The 18,506-nt window shown below is 41.0% G+C and overlaps 2 protein-coding genes across 2 annotated transcripts; one reads left to right on the top strand and one right to left on the bottom strand.

Moving 5' to 3' along the window:
- Positions 1–447: 447 nt before the first annotated feature.
- LOC124277914 (zinc finger MYM-type protein 1-like) lies at positions 448–16,163 on the bottom strand. The gene is made up of 4 exons (XM_046713640.1): positions 15,932–16,163; positions 2,153–2,343; positions 1,969–1,979; positions 448–1,516 (listed from the first exon to the last, which is right to left on the bottom strand). The coding sequence occupies exons 1-4, from the start codon at positions 16,161–16,163 to the stop codon at positions 448–450; spliced, it is 1,503 nt and encodes a 500-aa protein (XP_046569596.1).
- Positions 16,164–16,595: 432 nt separating this feature from the next.
- On the top strand, positions 16,596–18,062 carry LOC124277938 (ras-related protein Rap-1b-like). Its single transcript, XM_046713656.1, has one exon. The coding sequence runs from the start codon at positions 16,623–16,625 to the stop codon at positions 17,304–17,306; it is 684 nt and encodes a 227-aa protein (XP_046569612.1). The 5' UTR covers positions 16,596–16,622; the 3' UTR covers positions 17,307–18,062.
- The last annotated feature ends 444 nt before the right edge of the window (positions 18,063–18,506 follow it).

The following is an 18,506-nucleotide window of genomic DNA, read 5'->3' as shown; positions in this document are numbered from 1 at the left end:
ACATTATTCAGGTAACACTAGATCGACTGTTTATACAGGCTAGTGCATCTCGCGAAATGTTCAGCTCTTATGAGAAAAGTCCAAAGTAGTTGCGTCTTCTGTCATTGAAAGAAATGAACTCCCGGGCAACATCCACTAGAGATAGTTCATCAGCAATGGTTTTGTGGACATGCAGTAGCAGAACGTTGTTCAGACGTTCCTGTGTCATTGTAGATCTGACGTATGACTTCAGGCGTCGAAGCGTGGAGAAGGTACGTTCTGATGTTGCTGTGGTGACAGGAATAGTCAAGTAGATCTTCAAAGGGTGCTTATCTCCTTGAACAGGTGCCTTATTACAGGCGATGAGTTGATAATTGATACAACAGTATCAATATTTGTGACTTCAGTGATTAAGCATCCTCTTTCAGTGGAGACAGATTTCACTGTGTCATGAAGCATGGAAAGCTGTCAGTTCAATCGAACAAAGTCAACATCATCTTTGTAGAGTTCTCTGATGTGAGAAGATATTTGAAAGTTCCGTCCATTTGCAGCAGACAGCAACAGTTGCTCTATCTCCACAGCAGTTTCAAATCCTTTCTGTGAGAATCTCCGCTTTAGTTGCTCTGAAACCATGCCTAGACCTTCAAAATATTGTTGGCGACAATAATCTTCCACAGAAGGAAACGTGTGAGTATTAGATCCATCATCCAAGCTCGTGGGCCTCTTCCGGTAGCGTGGTAGACGTGGAGGATCAGTTTTGTCTTCAGCTTCATCAACAACAGACTTGTAGAACTCTGAAAAAGTATCTGTACTCCTCAGCTTATCATAATACGCCAGTACTTGCTCTGCTCCCTTTCGTGCGTCCTTTGCCGTTGTTTCTACGCTTTGAATGGAGGAAGACAATTGCCCTGATGCACCAAAAATTTGGGAAGAAACTTTCAGCCCAAAAGGCACACTAAACTGGTCAAACTGTGAAAGTAAACCACCTGCAATCCTGGCATTCTCATCGTGACCCTTATTGATTTCTTCAAATGCTTTTCGAAGAGTATCAAAGTTCTCCAAAACAGAGTTGATAGATCCTGTTCTAACTCTCCAACGTGTTGGACACAGAGGTCGTAAGCCACGAGTTCTTTCAGTTTGAGGCACATCCATGTCAAGACGCTTCTCAATGGATGGAGCTTTTTGAAGATTCTTGAATAGGTGTTCTCGTTTTGGAGAATATTTAATGAGCTTGTTCACTTCAATTGTGATGTCAAGAGCATCCCTGAGAGGTTTGCATGCTCTAGTGGCTTCTTGCAAAGCCAAGTTGATACAGTGGGCCAGGCAATGGACATGAACTGCTCGTGGTTCTTCTCCTTGCAGTTGGACAGCAACTCCATTGACATGGCCTTGAAAATTACTTGCACTATCATAGCCTTGACCTCGGCAATTCGATAGTGGTAAGTCACAACGGATAAGTGTGTCTTTTAGTACTTCTGTTAGTGTTGCTGATGTTGTGGAAGGAACCTCATATAGGCCAATAGCATCCTCATTGACACTGAAATCATTATCCACCCAACGGATACATATGACAACTTGTTCTTTGTTTGATGTCTCTTGTTTCATCCGCCATAACGGCAAAGAACCTGGCAGCTTTGATTCTCTCAAGAATCTTCAGTCGCACAGCTCGGCCCAGGAGCATCGATTGCTCATTCACAATTGTAGGTGACATATATGTTTTCTCAGATAACCATGTTGGCAACCCCTCTATGTTAGAACCTCTCAGGTTTCGTCTGCACTGCTGTTCCTTGGTAACTTTTGCCAGAAGTAAACTTGTGACACTGTCATTACCATGTTTCTTGTGTTTTGCAAGGGCATCTCTGTGATACGAACTCTTATCATGCTTTTTGAACTTATCTCCAGACTTTTTCCAATTGTTGAAACCTTTTGATATGAATGTTGCTTCAGGTTGTCTGGAGGTAGGATGCTTCTGCAGATCACTGTCCTTACCGTAAGCCAGTCTGCAATAAAAGCAGAAAACTTTGTTTTTTGTTGTACACAGAGTAAGCCAAGGATATTCATGAAACCATGAGAACGAGAATGATCTCCCAGGTTTCGTAGTTGTCTTTTTCAAGGTTGATGCAGCATTTGGCTGATAAGGTTCACTAATTTCAGAACAAGGTGAATTGCACACATGTTGACGTTCATCTTCATCACTGCCGGGTGATGATTGGAGCTCAGATGTCAGAGAACTCTCCATTGAAACATCCTTACTCTTGCTTTCACTGATGATGTCTGGAACTGGGTTTATATGAGACTGAGAGTCTTGAGGCCGGAGAAATTCTGATGGTTTTGTCTCACTTTGAGATTGCTTCTTGCTCTGAACTGAAAACATAAAATCCAACGTCCTCTGTTTCTTTTGTTTCTTTTTTTGGTCACTTTCTGCCAAGTCAGCATCAACATGTTTTTTCGCAGTATCCAAACAAGCAACAAAATGATTTGATGACCAGTTCTTAGTATTTGTGTTTGTGCAATGTGTCCACATGATGCAGACAGGTTCCTCCTCCGCATCATTCAGAGGGTGTATTGTTTGATCAAGTATTATGTCTGTTTGTAGCCACATTTTGGATTTTGGGATAGATAAATTGAACTGGTCGTTTCAGAACACTTGGCAAACTAAACATGTGTAAAACTGATGAATATTCTCCATTTCTTTTTGTTTTCATCACTAAATGTCTGTAACGCTGCATGTTGTCACCCTCTGCAGACTGACTTTCGGATGACGTCAAAATATACTGTAACAGTGATCCGTTACCTTTTGCTTCAGAAACACTTGTCAGTTTTGATTCATTTAAGTAATGTTCTTCATTGATGATAAGATCAAAAACACCTCTCACTCGAAGTTCAGTATAATAATCTTCAAAACCAAAGCAGAGTTGAGAGGCTGACCTCCAAAAACAGTTTCCATCTCCATAACATCTGACTTGGGTAAGATGTGTAGGAGCATCATCTGGATATAACATTCTAGCAACATGATCAATACTGAATTGCATATTGCTATAGTTTGGCAAATGATTTAAATCCAGTTCAAATTTGTTAGTGTTTGACTTTATAATAATTTATTCTCTTTATATTTGGTCTTAAATATCTGAAAAATAAGAAATTGGAGTCACAGTCATTTTTTCTTTATGATGATCATATTTGGGGTGCTGACAAATAGAACAATAGGGTACTGAAAAACAATAGTTTTATACTATAAATATATTATAATTACATTCAATAACAAGGCAGAAGTGAGCACAGCTCACATACCCCCGCTTATAGTCTGATCGCCTTCAATACCATTATTGAATACCAAAATAAAATTTTAGGAAAACTTTCAATTTTGGCATCATGCAATTGAAAGCCAAAATCCACAATGGCACCATAAGGGTAAGTTCCATGCCAAATTTGAAGTTTGTAAGTGGTATAGTTTTTGAGTTATGCTCAGAGAAACCATTCCGGACGCAAGAACGCACGGACACACGGGCGGACGGGCGGAGTGCTATATACCAGCGACTACGTCGTAGCGGGGGTATAATAATGCAGCCATTCTTATTTCATACATGAATTCGGCTTTCAGATAAAACCAGCTCTCTCACTGCCAATGTATGAGTTTGAAATCGTGTCTTATTGTTATTGTTTAGATGTTCAATAAATAAATCAAACAGCACCTATTATACTTAAAATATGGCTATTACTGTAAACTAAATGTTACTGTATAGACTACACTGTAATGTCAATGTATGTTGTCAACTTACCGCTGATTCGAATCCATGTTGGCTGTTAATAACAGCCTGACTGCCTCTACTTTCACTTTTGAGTGACATGAATTAAAAAAATTTGGATTCTATCATTAGCGGTCAAAAAAATTTTTATCATGTTATTTTTCAACGTTACCAGAGGCTTGAATTTGTGTTTAATTCTCTATTATGGTCCCTAAAAAAATTCCAGCTTGTAATAATAGGGGGGGGGGGGGACATTCCTACGCCTATGTCAGGCACAGCCCTGTACCTTCCTCCGTCAGGACATGGCAGTGTAACCATTGGAGGTCAGATTAAATTAACCTCAGTCGAAATTTGACCCTCCAATCAAAATGCAGGATGCATCGGGTTTAGACCCAATTACGCGTCAGCTCTCGAAAAAGAACCGTCCTAATTGTTTCCAACGATTTAACGCTATCCGTTTTTATTTCTGCTGGATAGCCTGATTGCCAATTTCGGTCTAAACAAATTAAATACCATTCTTAATGAATGAAACGCGTAAACGACAAATTTAAAGTTTCGACAACGTTTTGAAGTCATTGTTGTTTTCCATTTGGAACTACAGAAATGCTGTATTTGCTGAAATCCTAATTCGCTCTCTCAAACAAAAAGTTCAAAACCCTCAAGGCTGTTTAGGTGATTAGAAAGTTCACCTCTGGAATGAGATAGTGACAGAGAGTGGTATAGAATAAAGGATCTGAGATTGGGGTTGAATGTAAGGTTTGATGCAGCTTCAAGAATACGATTTGCCAGAAATTTGACAGATATAAGTTTATTCAATTTTAAATTTCGGTCTCCACGCTCATACTAAAAAGTATTAGAATTTACTAAGTTAGTAAACAGTTTGGAAAATATCGACTTATTAGACAAGCAGGTGCCATGTCGTGTATTAGGAAATAATATTAACCAACGATTTAATAGTGCTTCTATCCATCCTTCAAAGAACTAGCTGTATTGGTTGTAAATTATACAAATTTAATTGGTCATATTTACTACTCGTCTCATAAGTAACCAACTGCAATGATTATTTCTAATATAATAAATATTTCTAAGCTTGTAGTTCATTGTCCTGATTGCGTTAACGCAGTCTGACGGCGTGAATGGTGCTACTACCGGATTGACCCGTTTGAATACTACATATGAAATTGATGGATTATGAATGTCTGGGGCGTACACAACTTTTTATACTTTATCCTAGTGTGTGTGTGGTGTTTGTGAGGCGGAGGAGCTGTGATTGTGTGGAAAACATGTAATTGTTCCATTGAAAAAAATATTCATGTATCAGACTTGAAACAAATTGTCTGCATCAAAAATACATCTTTGCATGATGTCTTCTTTTTAAAATGTGTTGTGTAAATTCATCAAAATGCCATCATGTTAGGTTGATACAGCCAGACAACATCTGGAACCCGTGAATACGCAACGATATGGGTTTAGGTATTGTTATAGTTGGAGACTGATTTCTGTCATCTACTTAAAGCTTGTGAAGTTCACATTATAACATATCGATGGACGTAGGCGCCTTCTTGGATTAGCATCTCTTCTCCTTGCTTAGAAATTGCCTCAATCATTTAGTATGAAAGATATGACCACGCCGCGTTGGGTCTCAACCATGAACACTCTACAACCTCAAGGATTATCTGTTGAGCTCGGTCTTCTTTCGTGATGGGATTGAAAGCGACGCCTCGTTGGGGTGTTAACGTTGTAAGGAGCTAATGCGTTGTAAGGAAAGCCGGTAAGTGGCAAGTGACCGGATGTTAAGATGGCGAGTCTCAGAGTAATCCGGTCCGGCTGAGATCTTCTAAATCCTGTCTGACCTCACGTCCACACTAACGTCACTTTGACCAACCGTAGCTTGTTGCATGAAAACCACTCCCGGACGTGGGTCAGTGTGAGTTATGTGGGTCACTGTGTTATTTATTGTTATAGCAGTGTTGCTTAGTTTTGTATAGTTGCGGTGGGGTAGTTTCGTGGTTAAAGCGTTTGCTCGTCACGCCGAAGGCCCGGGTTCGATTCCCACGTGGGTACAATGTGTGAAACCCTTTTCTGGTGTCTCCAGCCGTGATATTGCTGAAATATTGCTAAACGCGGCGTAAAACTAAACTCACTCACTAGTTTTGTATAGTCAGGTGACCAAACGACCAAGAAATCGATCACATTTTCTCATAATCGAACACAAACAATTTGGGAACTACTGTTTTAATGTTTGAAACACTCAACAATGGAACATATCTTAAAAGTTATCAGAGCCTGAAACATATTTAATTCTTAGAAAACTCACTTCACTTACTGAACAGTCATGACCGAATATTTCTTGCGGTTTATGTTCATGATATATTGCCACTTTAAAGTAGCAATTTGCATCATTTTACATTGGATGTGAAATTTGCGCAGTTTAAAAATAAAAGGAAAAAACAACAGAGCACTGTCTTATACTTATCTGCAATAAAAACCTGAATAGGAAAATCTGAAACATTACGCTAACCAATATTTTTCGATGATTGCTCGTTGGTAATGAACCAATTACCATTTGTGAGATTTCAACCAATTCCCAACACTACTTCATGGTCACCATATCAAAATGATCTCATGAAGTTCGTGATTATGCGAGTAACAGTTAGAAGTATTTGTACACAACATTTGAACGTAATATCATGTTCTGCGCAAAATCTCTGAAAAGACAGGGTGACATGGATTCAGCTGAAATCGGTATAAACCTGGTTTGCTTTTTCATTATAGATGATCTATACTAATCATTTAGTTGAGGTGAGGCGGCGGGTAGCCTCGTGGTTAAAGCGTTCGTTCGTCACGCCGAAGACCCGGGTTCAATTCCCTACAAAGGTACAATGTGTGAAGCCCATTTCTGGTGCCCCCCCCCCCCCCCCATGATATAGCTGGGATATTGCTAAATATCGGATTACCCTAATTTCACAGATGACACGTATCAGTGTTGCGAATATTGCAGAAAAACACTTGTTGGCCACGGACAGCAGACATAATATCAGATTTTCGTTAATAAGGACCCTTTGCATTGAGATTTCACATATATACGTCATTTTAGCTAAATACAGATCGTACCGTACAAGATCACCATTACACGTTAGACACAACGTTTCGTTCAGTCGATGTTTCCGTTACAATTCAGTGGGGCAGTCTTTGGTTTGTGTATTTTCAAGCCTCGTTATGTAGATATAAATAGCCGCCCTGGTTCTGTTCAATCAGAGATATCCCGAGGGAGGTGGATTGTTTACCACGGGGTTCCTGTAAAGTATATGTACTCAGTTTGTTAATTAACGTTTCTCTTGTTAAGAAAAGCGATACTTACATTGGCTCGGGGTAATTAATATCAGTGTCAGTTGGTAGGAATTTTTAGCCGTGGTAAAACGAAATTAGTTGGATGGTCTGTTGTTCAACGCCATACTCAGAAATATTCCAGCTATATGCCGGCGGTCTGTAAATATTAAAGATCACATAAACCCTAGAGGTTAAAAATACATAAATTACTAACTGGCATCGTTATAAATGAAACCCCGTCATTAAAACTACTCATTTCGACCTTTAATTGACTTAAATCGACCTTTTTGACAACAGTGCACAATTCTCACCCGCGAACGAAATTTCAACCAATCAGAGCGGCGCGACTCTGTGACGTCATATGAGGAATAGCTTTGAGGGCCGATGCAGAATCCATCTACATTTTAGGGGGTAAATTATCTTGTTTACAGGCTTGTATAAACCTGAAATCGTGACAATTGTTGTGGAAAATGAAAGCTATATGTTCTCACAATCTACTGTCATTTAATTTTGTCTCCTGCTTTGCCTAGTTTCCGAGTTACAACTTGTTTTCATAGACGCTTCTGTCACAATTGATTGGTGTCGTTAGGCCCTATTTGATCCAAATTGATCCCATTTCTGTGTTTTTTTACCTCGATATTTAATCATGTCATGTAAAAATCTGTTTGTATTCTCAAAACAGTGTCGGCCCATAAGTTTTCACATGCAATACAGCAATTAATACTCCCTTGTTGTAACCCGTGTTAGGTGGTATAAACCTACACATGTTATTTGTCATCATTCACTTGATGGTCAGTTAATGAATTTATAACAGGTATAATTAGTGGTTACACACTTAGATTACCCGACAAAGGTTCCCATTTGGCATTTCTTGTGTCTGGAGTAAATATTCAACATTATAAACATCGATCAAAGGATTAACCGATAACACGCTGATTGATTAATTACTTTTATCTTACACAGCGGAATTGTCAAAAGGTAGTGTTTATGTATGTAGATTTACTAATCTATACTGAATACACTCTGCCGTGTCGGTGTCTGCGTAAAAACAACGTCCTTCTTTCAAAGGATTAACCGGCAATACATTGATTGATTGCCCATTATTGGCTAACTAAATTACTGTTTTTAAAGAAAGGCGGACATTATGCAATTAGTTGCCAGGTGTGCTATCTTGGGTGACCAATGAGACTATACACCAATACCTGAAAAGATTTATCACTTTTTCGTATATTAAAGTGTTAAAAGACACATCAGTTTTGTGGATATTGATGGATACATTCCTCAAACAAGGTAATGGCCTGATATTGTTCCTATAACTTTAATCTGTTTTAATTTTAATATTTGCATTTTGTTTTTTATTCATTTGTCGTAGCATTCAACAGAATCATTGTTTTCGCCGTGAAGTGTAATGAGACAGACAACATACACTAGGGTGTGTGTGCGAATTATGATTTACATTGGCAAACTATAAAATGTCTAGATATTACAGTTCTGTTATAAATTCACTATAAGTATCAGCAGATCGTCAGCTTTTTATTTAGTTTCAAAATGCGTAAAAGTATGATAATAAACTAATTAGGATTATGAGACCAAATATAAAGACGCACATTGACTAGTATCTACATACTGGTGAGTGGACATTAACCATGGGAATGTAGCAAGAAATTTATCGCGCAGTATTGTGACTACGACCCCCATCTCGCTTCCGTGGAAGAAATCGTTATGTTATAAGTTGTGTCATGCAAAATCCTTTTGGTTATGATTCCAATACATATTTAACTACGAGTAGAAAGTAGTTTTGATTTTCTAACTTGATGAAAACAAACTATAATCTCATTAATTCTAACAGACTTTACGATTTTCAAAAATGGCGGCGCCCTGTCGGGAACATCCGCCAGTCTGTGGATAAATGCTATTTAGGTTTGTTTTCACCGAGTTACAAAATCAAAACTACTTTCTACTGGTAAAATATGTATTTTATTGATGGCCAATAGGATTTTGCATGACATAGCGTATAACATAACAATTTCTCTCCTGGCAGCGAGGTGGGTGTCAATATAATACTACTTACAATATTATTGTTACTTCGACCACAACCTCACTTCCGAGGAAGAAATCGTTATGTTACAAGTTGTGTTATGGAAAATCTTTATGGTCATCAATCATATACATATTTTACTATAACTAGTAAGTAGTTTTGATTCTTTAACTTCCGTGAAGCGATCTCAACACAAGTAAGATATCGTTTCAGACTTCCACAACGCTCGCTTCGCACTCACAAACATAACCCATTTAGCACGAACTGCGGGGTCATGTGGAAATCTGTGCATGGTGACACCATCACCCGACCCCTAGGAGCAATTGACGACAAAGCAACGATTCGGCATGTCGTCGTTCATGTCGAGAAATCATCAAAATGATGAGCGTGCTACACACTTTCTATACAACTAACTGAAAATCGTTCCTCATATGACGTCACTGCAGTGCTCTGGCGACAGAGTTACGTAACCTGTCTGTGGTTTCGTTGGCGGGCGAGAGGGAAGCAGGCGACTTTTTGGCCACTTTTAATCGCTCGGTATTAATTAACCACAAGTTTTTAAAGAATAAATTTGGTGTTCCGCATAAGACTAACCACAAATCTTTCATATGTAATGGTTAAAAGAGTAACAAAAAACAAAGTTTAGTGGTTCTTTAAGCAATTGGGAACCGATAACATGTGTCAACCAAGTCAGCGAGCCTAACCACCCGATCCCATTAGTCGCCTCTTACAACAAGTATGGATTGCTGAAGACCAATTCTAACCCAGATCTTCACGGGTCGGTAAACGATGTACTAATGAATCGCTCAGTTTCCCCTGCACACACTGAATAAGACGGATACGAATGCGAGAGACTCTTGTTTTACGATGGAGCGAGTGACACTTTCGCTGTATCACATACTCCTGTACATAGACTGGGCCAGGTAACGCAGTTGTAGATCACACGTGTCATCCAAGTCAGCGAGCCTGACCACCCGATCCCGTTAGTCGCCTCTTACTGAAGATCAATTCTAGTCCGGACCTTCTAACGCTGAGTAGAGGTCACAAGGATTTTGATTTTCCCCGGAGACCCGATAGGGGTGGCACTCTGAAAAGTTAAGCAAAGTTAACAGGTCTTTCAAAGATGTGACAATGGCATCTGTATACACTCCTACTTACAGGGGCGGAGGGGTAGCCTAGTGGTTAAAGCGTTTGATCATCACGCCGAAGTCACAGGTTCGATTTCCCACATGGGAACAATGTGCTAAGTCCATTTTTGGTGTCCCCCACCCTGATAGTGTTGGAAGGTGACTAAAGGCGGCGTAAAACCATACTCACTCACTCACAAGCTGACAAGATAATTACTGATAATTGCTGTCCAGACTGACCCCGAACAGAAATTAAAGATAAGACCAGGCACAAAGATTACATTTGCGAGAGGCAGATCAAATCCGTTTTTGTTACATAAAGCAGTTATGTAACAAAAAGTTCTCGTGTGTGTTGTTTTGACGACATACAATGAAATACCTTGAACAATTTGTATGAGATGTAGAACCGGTTATTCCGAGCGTTGTTTCGATTGTTTCCCTGTTGGTCTGTTTGCTGTTCCATTACATAACACAGCGTATAGCTTATGTGTCTGTTTGAACAACCGACAATCAATGCACTCTTCGGCGTCAGAGAACAGGGACAGTTCCTGGAGGCCATTCCATCAAAATGTGAACAGCCCCATTGACTACACTCTGATACAGCCCCCACTTCAGTGACACACTGGTACCTCCTCTGTCACTTGGTGCACCTCTGTTACCTAGGGCAACTCTGTTACCTTGGACACCAATCTTTCGCACTCGTGTAAGTATTCTCTTTGTGTACACTAAGTGTTATCTGATATTATTGATACTGTTTATTCAGCACAAAAACAACAGAACTCAAGTTCATATTTGGTATGTCTTGTAACCAGCAATTGTTTTGGCAGCAACGGCAACTTTTGGCAAGAGGTTTTAACTGTTCTGTGTGGTTAAGGTACGTTTGAAATGATTACTCTCCTCTCCTCCATTGATAGCCGCCATATAGCTAGGCTTTACACAACAAACTCTATCGATGGAATGCTGCTACGAGCGGCGTAAAACTCTACTCCACTCACTCACTCCTCACTCACTCACTCACTCACTCACTCACAAACCAGCTCAAGCAAGTCCCGCTATGGAGACACTCACTCCACAGGCCATTCACACCTACGTCACCACAGCTTTCCGCGCTCCCATCAATTGTTTCACCAACATTTCATAACTGATGTACACGTAACCGTGACAACCACACGGCCGTACCTATCAGCGTGACATTATCTGCTTGCAATTAAAGCTTTATCGGTAAACTTTCTTTACTCAATGACAACTTAATTCCATATAATTTCGAACCGACACCTTTTTACTCAATTATTGAAATTTTCCGAGGGGACTGTTACGCGCTCGTCAAACTGACATTTTCCATGTGGGTTTCAATGGTGCTCGTCTCGGCGTACACAGCACGGTCGCAACAGCGGGCCACAATCGATGGCTTATTCCTGTCTTTTCTAACACTGCACGCTTTCCTGGGCAATTTGTGGCAATTAGGACAAGATAACCGGCATATTGATGGGGAAGTTGTGTAGGATCGCTTTTCCCAGTTGATTGTGTCACCATGGCGAGGAATGGGACAGGTAAACTGTAACCCTACCCCCCAAAACAAAAATGTGCCCTGGACATTGGGAATGCTCTAAAACAAAATCAGCTGTTCCACTCTTATTTTCACAGAAGAACAGTGTAACATATGTTATATGTGGGATTACACTTTCTCAGTAAAGTACAGATTCTGTACTTTTTGGGTTGAGTTTTTGTGGAAGTCGTGGTGGCTGAACGGGTTGGGCGGCTGACATTGTGTGCTGGCGAACTGGTGCCTGACTCTGAGGGTGTGGGTTCGAATCCCGGATGGGACTCAACCCCCAAAGTACTAGAATCTGTACTTTACTGAGAAAGTGTAATCCCAAATATAACATATGTTACATTTGACCACTTTCTAAATGGCATTGTGTGATCATAGAAGAAAACTGCCTGTGATATATCCTGTCTCTGACCCTAAAGAAATTTCTATAAAATAATATTTAAACACTCGTGATGTTCAATATAAACGGAATTTGAATAGTTTTGTTTTATTTTCTATTTGACGTGCTTTCCGTCTATTTGAGTGACCTATCCGAGGTGAATCAATGATTGGTGTTTGGTCAGTGTTGAGCATGTATGTACGTGAACATAATGACGGTCAATAGAGCATTATACGGTTGTGAAATAGGGTTTAATTCACGTTCAGGACATCCTCGATAATCTCCAGGGTATACGTTCCGATAAATCTCACCTATACCCTAGAGGCATCTACGGTTTTATTACCTCCCTTGGTTGGCTTTTTATCCAATCAGGTCTCCACGCTGGGAAGTTGAGCGTACCAATCACAACTCACTTTCACTTTTTAAATTATCTAACCGATTAAACTTGGCACAATAATATATTGTTTCAGAGGTACTCTGAAAGAGGTAGAAGGAGTTCTTGCATATATTTTTTAAGGTTTCATACCTGTTAATTTGTCTGTATGTTTTCCCCCCAAATCTGAGGGGGAACACTGCGAACAAACTTTCGAAGCTGCGACCGCTGTCTTTGTTGACACTGGCAAGCTCGGTTGTAACGGCGGCTTATCTGATTGGCTACTGTGAGAATGCGGAGCCAGCAAAGGGAGGTAATAAAATCATCGACTCGAACCGTAGATGCATCCAGGCCTAGGGTATAGTGGAGATTTATAGGAAAGTATACCCTGGAGATTATCGAGGATGCGTTCAGGATTCCTTTACTTGTATCGTGTGTGGCTTGTGACAGGTATGTGTTTGCTAGTATTAGTACGGAAGAGTTTTGTAGAGCTTCCCCATTGAAATACCACGCCGAACCCGTGAAGATCCGGGTTAGAATGAGTCTGCAGTAAATCATGCTTATTGTGAAAGGTGACTAACGGGATCGGTTGGTCAGGCTCGCTGACTTGGTAGACACATGTCATCGCATTCGAATAGTGTAGATCGATGCTCACGCTGTTGATCACTAGATTGTCTGGTTCAGACTCGATTATTTACAGACCGCTGCCATGTAACTGGTATATTTCTGATTGCGGCGTAAAACTAAACTCGCTCACTTAGCATGGACACAGGGATTTGTAACGAAAAAACTAGCATCAATCTATAGGCTAAAATTGTCACTGCTGAGGTCTTCGTACAGTGTAAAGGATCTTTTTACATAGAGAACTCGGCAGTGATAATGTTTCATACATGTGCTTGTTGTTGCTTTACAAACCTTTGTGATTTGTTTAGTTGTTGATTAACGCCACACTCAGCAATATTCCAGCTATATGGCGGCGGTCTGTACATAATCGAATCTCGACATGACAATCTAGTGATCAACAGCATGGGCATCGATCTATGCAATTCGGATACGATGACATGTGTCAACCAAGTCAAGGAGTCGGACCATTAGTCGCCTCTTACGACAAGGAAACGTTGCTGAAGAGCAATTCTAACCTGGATCTTCACAGGTTCACAAGCCCGAACACATATACCAAACTGAGACCCATTAGTCTGACAGGGGCCGGTCAGTCCTTGTTTCGTTCCCTATATCCCCAGCGCCAGGCAGGGTATCAACAAATACCTTCTTTAACGTCTTTTGCTACGACGCGGCCAGAGATGTGAACCACCAAACTGCCACAGGCGCACTATCCACTACACCACGGTAAAAGGTCAGGCATGATCTAACGAGTGCAGTAGACCAGATTGAGAAGGATTCTCATATTTTCGCTTAATTTAAAGCGTCTGAGGACACTAATCCGTTGGATAATGCGGGACAACTGTTAATATATGAAATGTTAAGTCTTACCCGAAGGTAAATGAGTGGAACCAAATTCGACCCTGGATGTGAGACGATCATGTGTAAGTTGGGTGGTTGTTTTTTTGTTTAACGCTGCACTCAGCAATATTCCAGCTATATGGCGGCGGTCTCTAAATAATCAAGTCTGGACCAGACAATTCCGTGATCAATAGCATGAGCATCGATCTACGCAATTTGGATACGATGTCATGTGTCAACCAAGTCAACGAGCCTGATCCCGTTAGTCGCCTCTTACGACAATAATATTATTCTAACCCGGATCTTCACTGGTCCGTTGTGTAAGCAAGGGAGTGAGTGAGTTAGTGAATTAACACAGAAGGTCGCATCGGCTTTATGTCTTCATTTTAGACCAAGTTTATGCAGATGCACAAGTGTCAGATGGATAGTTAAAAGCAAATTTGTCCATATATATCATAACAATATGACTCGATGTGTGTTGCCATAGAAACACATCACAACTCAAGCCCTAATGACCCGGCGGCATAAAACACAATTCTCATATGCTGATCATATGGCATTACAGACATATTGTTTTTGATTTAATTTCAAAGTTACCATTTTGAAACTGTATATATTGTATTTGGACAAATGAATACACTAAGGGATGTGGACTGGCAAACTAGTCAGCATTCAAAAAATATTTTAATGTTCTGTTGAAATGATTGTTCTGAATATTACCTATATATTACCTATGTGACGTCACATAGTGGGGATTCCCCGTTGCAAGTGCGCCCCAGCTACCTGTGCTTTTGGTAGGAGGCGAAAAAATAGATCGTGCAGTTGCTCATAATATCACTCATTGGATTACCTATATATTACCTATGTGACGTCACATAGTGGGGATTCCCCGTTGCAAGTGCGCCCCAGCTACCTATGCTTGTGGTAAGAAGCGATAAGATAAATCGTGCAGTTTGCTCATAATATCACTCATTGGATTGTCTGGCCACTGGATTACAGCCGCGGCTGTTGGCAACAGCTGAACACGTTGTTATGGACGTGGCAGTTTAAAAACAAAGAAATGTTAGATACACAGAATTACTGTTTAGGAGACGGGATGCTTGGATATCAAAGCTATTCGGGTTTTCCTTATAGCTTGTAATCCCTATAGCGTGTTTACCGTTAACGTAAATCCGACCTTTTATTCAGGGAGAATTAAAAGACGTTTCAACTCTAATGGAATGGTTCCGCTGTTGACTATAATTTCGTTTCGTGCTACAAAAACGTGCCGACCGTAAGAGGAGAGTGAGTTAGATTTTGCTTCTGAAAAAGTAGCGTTTTTTCGCGAAAACCTAAAATACCTCAACATTACGTTGAGTGAAAGCAAGTGAAATCCCACGACTGTATATTCTGACAAGACTTCCAAGGAGCACATTTAGATTGAGAACAAGCTGCTGACAAAGATGATTATCCTCTCGTTTTCTCATGTTCGGACGAGCCATTATTGGCAGCTATTACACTGACGGTTAGCACAGACTGACAGCTTCCACAGGGGAGCAATGTCGGCAGATAGACCGGTAGCGTCAATTTATCTTTTCCGAAAGATTGGTTCTTGTAATATCCCCGTGTCGTGTGTTCGTCACACTCCATATTGGCTGGTGCGGGGTTTCCGTGCTTTATTCATAGCAATAATAGGTGGAGAACTTTACAATGAAGTGTTACTGTTACAGCCATGCAGAACCTTTGAGTGTGTGAAAGATAAAGAGATGACGAATTATACTGGTGGTGCTATCGGATGTGGCGTTGAAGCCATTGTGATCTGATTGACTTCCAGCAATAATCACTAGTCACCCCCTACTGCTTTTGCCCGAGCTTCATTAATTAGCACACAGCTTCGGGCGGGATGAGGACAAGGGGTGAATCGTGACGTCATAATGCCTGTGCGGCAAGCGTGTCTCGAGTCCCACCTCGAGGTTCGGAGGCTGACACGAACTGAGGGCAAGAGTGTCCCTCCTCCCCCTCCCCAGTGCCGTGATTTCCCATTTCCACCGCAAGACCTCCCTTGGTCGAGGTACGTGTTGATCTGCTGATCGATATATCCCGGCGTCTCGCAGCTTGACTGTCATTAAATACATCTTGCAGCTCTTCCGTGTCAACGCTGAAGCGTCGGGCTCTAGGATCACCTTTGTCACTGGGCATTTGTCGCCACCTTCCCTTCATCCATCCATTCTGCGTCTGGAGACCGTCGCTGTAAACACGGGGCAGTGTTCCAGCACCCAGGTAAGTCAAGACTCCTTCATTAATTCCCACTTGGACACTAAAAGCATATTGCAGGAAGCTCATTTCCTACAAGCTCATAAATAATCATAAATGACCCCCAATCAATCTCCAGCATCGGTATCTGTGTATGAATATCGATCTTAATGTATATCAATCACAACCAATTACAATGGAAGTTGATAGGCGTGTCACATAAACCCGGCTCTGACTTGGTAATACACTGTTAGCCTTCCACCGGGGTTATTCTGTCAGTGTCATGACACCTTTCATCCAAGCACGTGAGCAGTGAGATTTAACGAGATTTTTTTTACCTTCCTTGATTGACAGTTGCCATACATATTTCAGATACAGCGGAGGCTGTCGGCATCATTTGCAGAGATGTTGTCGTCAGGTAGACCCTCCACCGGGCAGCTGTGTCCACGGGGTGGTCATCGTCTCCCGAAAAGCAGGGCCCACTACCGCGTTGTCGTCATGGGAGCGGCGGCCGTGGGGAAAAGTGCCATCATATCCCAGTTTCTGTACGACAGATTCGTGAAAGAGTACAAGGCCACGGTGGAGGACCTCCATCGAGGGGAGTACGACGTGAACGGCATGCACCTCATCCTTGACATCCTCGATACGTCGGGGACGCATTCATTTCCAGCAATGAGGAAACTAGCAATAGCTACTGGAGATGCGTTTGTGCTGGTATATTCCGTGGACGATGATTCCTCTTTCTCAGCTGTGAAACAGCTTCGTGACGAGATAATGGAGGAAAAGAACAGCGAAGACGTCCCAATCGTCATCGCCGCCAACAAGACCGACGTTACCGAAGAGCGGAGGGTTATCGGGCGTGAGACGGCGGAGACGCTTGTATGTATTGAATGGGGGAACGGTTATATTGAAGCCTCAGCCAAAGATAACATTAACATTGTTGGCATTTTCAAAGAAATTTTACGACAGTCCAATATCCAATATGCCCTCAGCCCAGCCGTTCGTCGTCGACGTCGATCCATGCCGGCAGTGTTGGTACAGCGACGACAGCTCGATCCTCCAAAAAGACATAGTTGTTCGTTAAATTGATAAAACCTGACAGAAAATATGTCCAACATTCTACAACAGCCACCCATGCTATTCGTTGGGATATCTGTGTTTCCCCAAATCCTATGGATCAGTTGTTGCATCCTTTTCTTATGCAAGAATACTGTTGCAAAGATGTCTTCGTGTGTGTTCTGGGAGACATCATGCCCCTTTGCCGTGATGTAGAGAATGGTCGGCGTGGCGTTTTTGCACGCTGTACTTTGAAACATTGACGGTGGGTTTTCTATCACAAACCAATACTTTTAACATTCGACTCACTAACTCTTAAGTAAATCATTCTCAAAATTGTATTCTGTTATTGGAAGTGTTTGGGACGCGGTAATTTTGTCTCAGATACGTCGCAAAAACCGTTCCGAACTGTACTAACTGGTTCTACAACGAAAGTCATTGATACACCGCGAACTGAAAGAAGCAGTTCTAGTAACCACAGACTGGGAGTAATTCCGAACTTTCCGTGCCTGTACATGTTTTGTGTAGTGTCGTACGATAGTTCATATTGATAATATTGACAGCATGAAAATGTTGGTTCATTATGACTTATATTCCTGGACATTTCATAGGGATGTATAAAATATCCCTGTTAACAGTTGAGGAGTATATGTTGATAAGTTATGATATATATTGATAAAGATATTATATATGTTGATAAAATGATGTTACATGTTGATAAAATAATGTTATGTGTTCATAAAATAATGCTATATGTTGATATATCATGTACATACTTCTCGATCAGTAAACGGCGTAAAATTATCAATGATTCGTTGGTTTATCGAACAGTATGGGTGAGTTTATCATGTAAATACTGGCGTGTCATGTCAGAACCCAGGTTCGATTCCACGTTTGAAATGGAAGATATATGTGATGCCCACCCCGTGACTGCCGTGAGGACAGGTTTGTGTAATACCAAAGCGGCGTAAAACAAAACCCACTTACTATTTTTGACCCGCTATCAGTATGTACTTTTATATCATATAACTAGTACATATCTTCACAAGTGTTCAGGTTTCTGAAGAGTATATCGACAGCCTTCACTTTGGGGTTTGTTTGCCAGTCTCGATCGAGATATATGCCTAAAATGTTGGTTTATCATTAGGGACAGTCCATTTAGTATGGGGTGGGCAGGTGCGATTAAAGGAAGAGGTGGCGTGGATGCTCAAATGACACAATTCCATTTTTGAA

The sequence above is a fragment of the Haliotis rubra genome, unplaced genomic scaffold, assembly GCF_003918875.1.
Source record: "Haliotis rubra isolate DU_JTF1 unplaced genomic scaffold, ASM391887v1 Scf23, whole genome shotgun sequence".
NCBI lineage: Eukaryota > Metazoa > Mollusca > Gastropoda > Lepetellida > Haliotidae > Haliotis > Haliotis rubra.
The sequence above is the reverse complement of the archived record's forward strand: the minus strand, read 5'-3'. Positions and strand labels throughout refer to the sequence as shown.

Coding starts and splice junctions, on each gene's coding strand:
- LOC124277914 (XM_046713640.1), bottom strand. CDS start 16,163: ATGCCCAGTGACAAAGGTGATCCTAGAGCCCGACGCTTCAGCGTTGAC. Junction 2,344..15,931: donor GTCAGCCTCCGAACCTCGAG/GTGGGACTCGAG, acceptor TTATGTTTTCAG/TTCAGAGCAAGAAGCAATCT.
- LOC124277938 (XM_046713656.1), top strand. CDS start 16,623: ATGTTGTCGTCAGGTAGACCCTCCACCGGGCAGCTGTGTCCACGGGGT.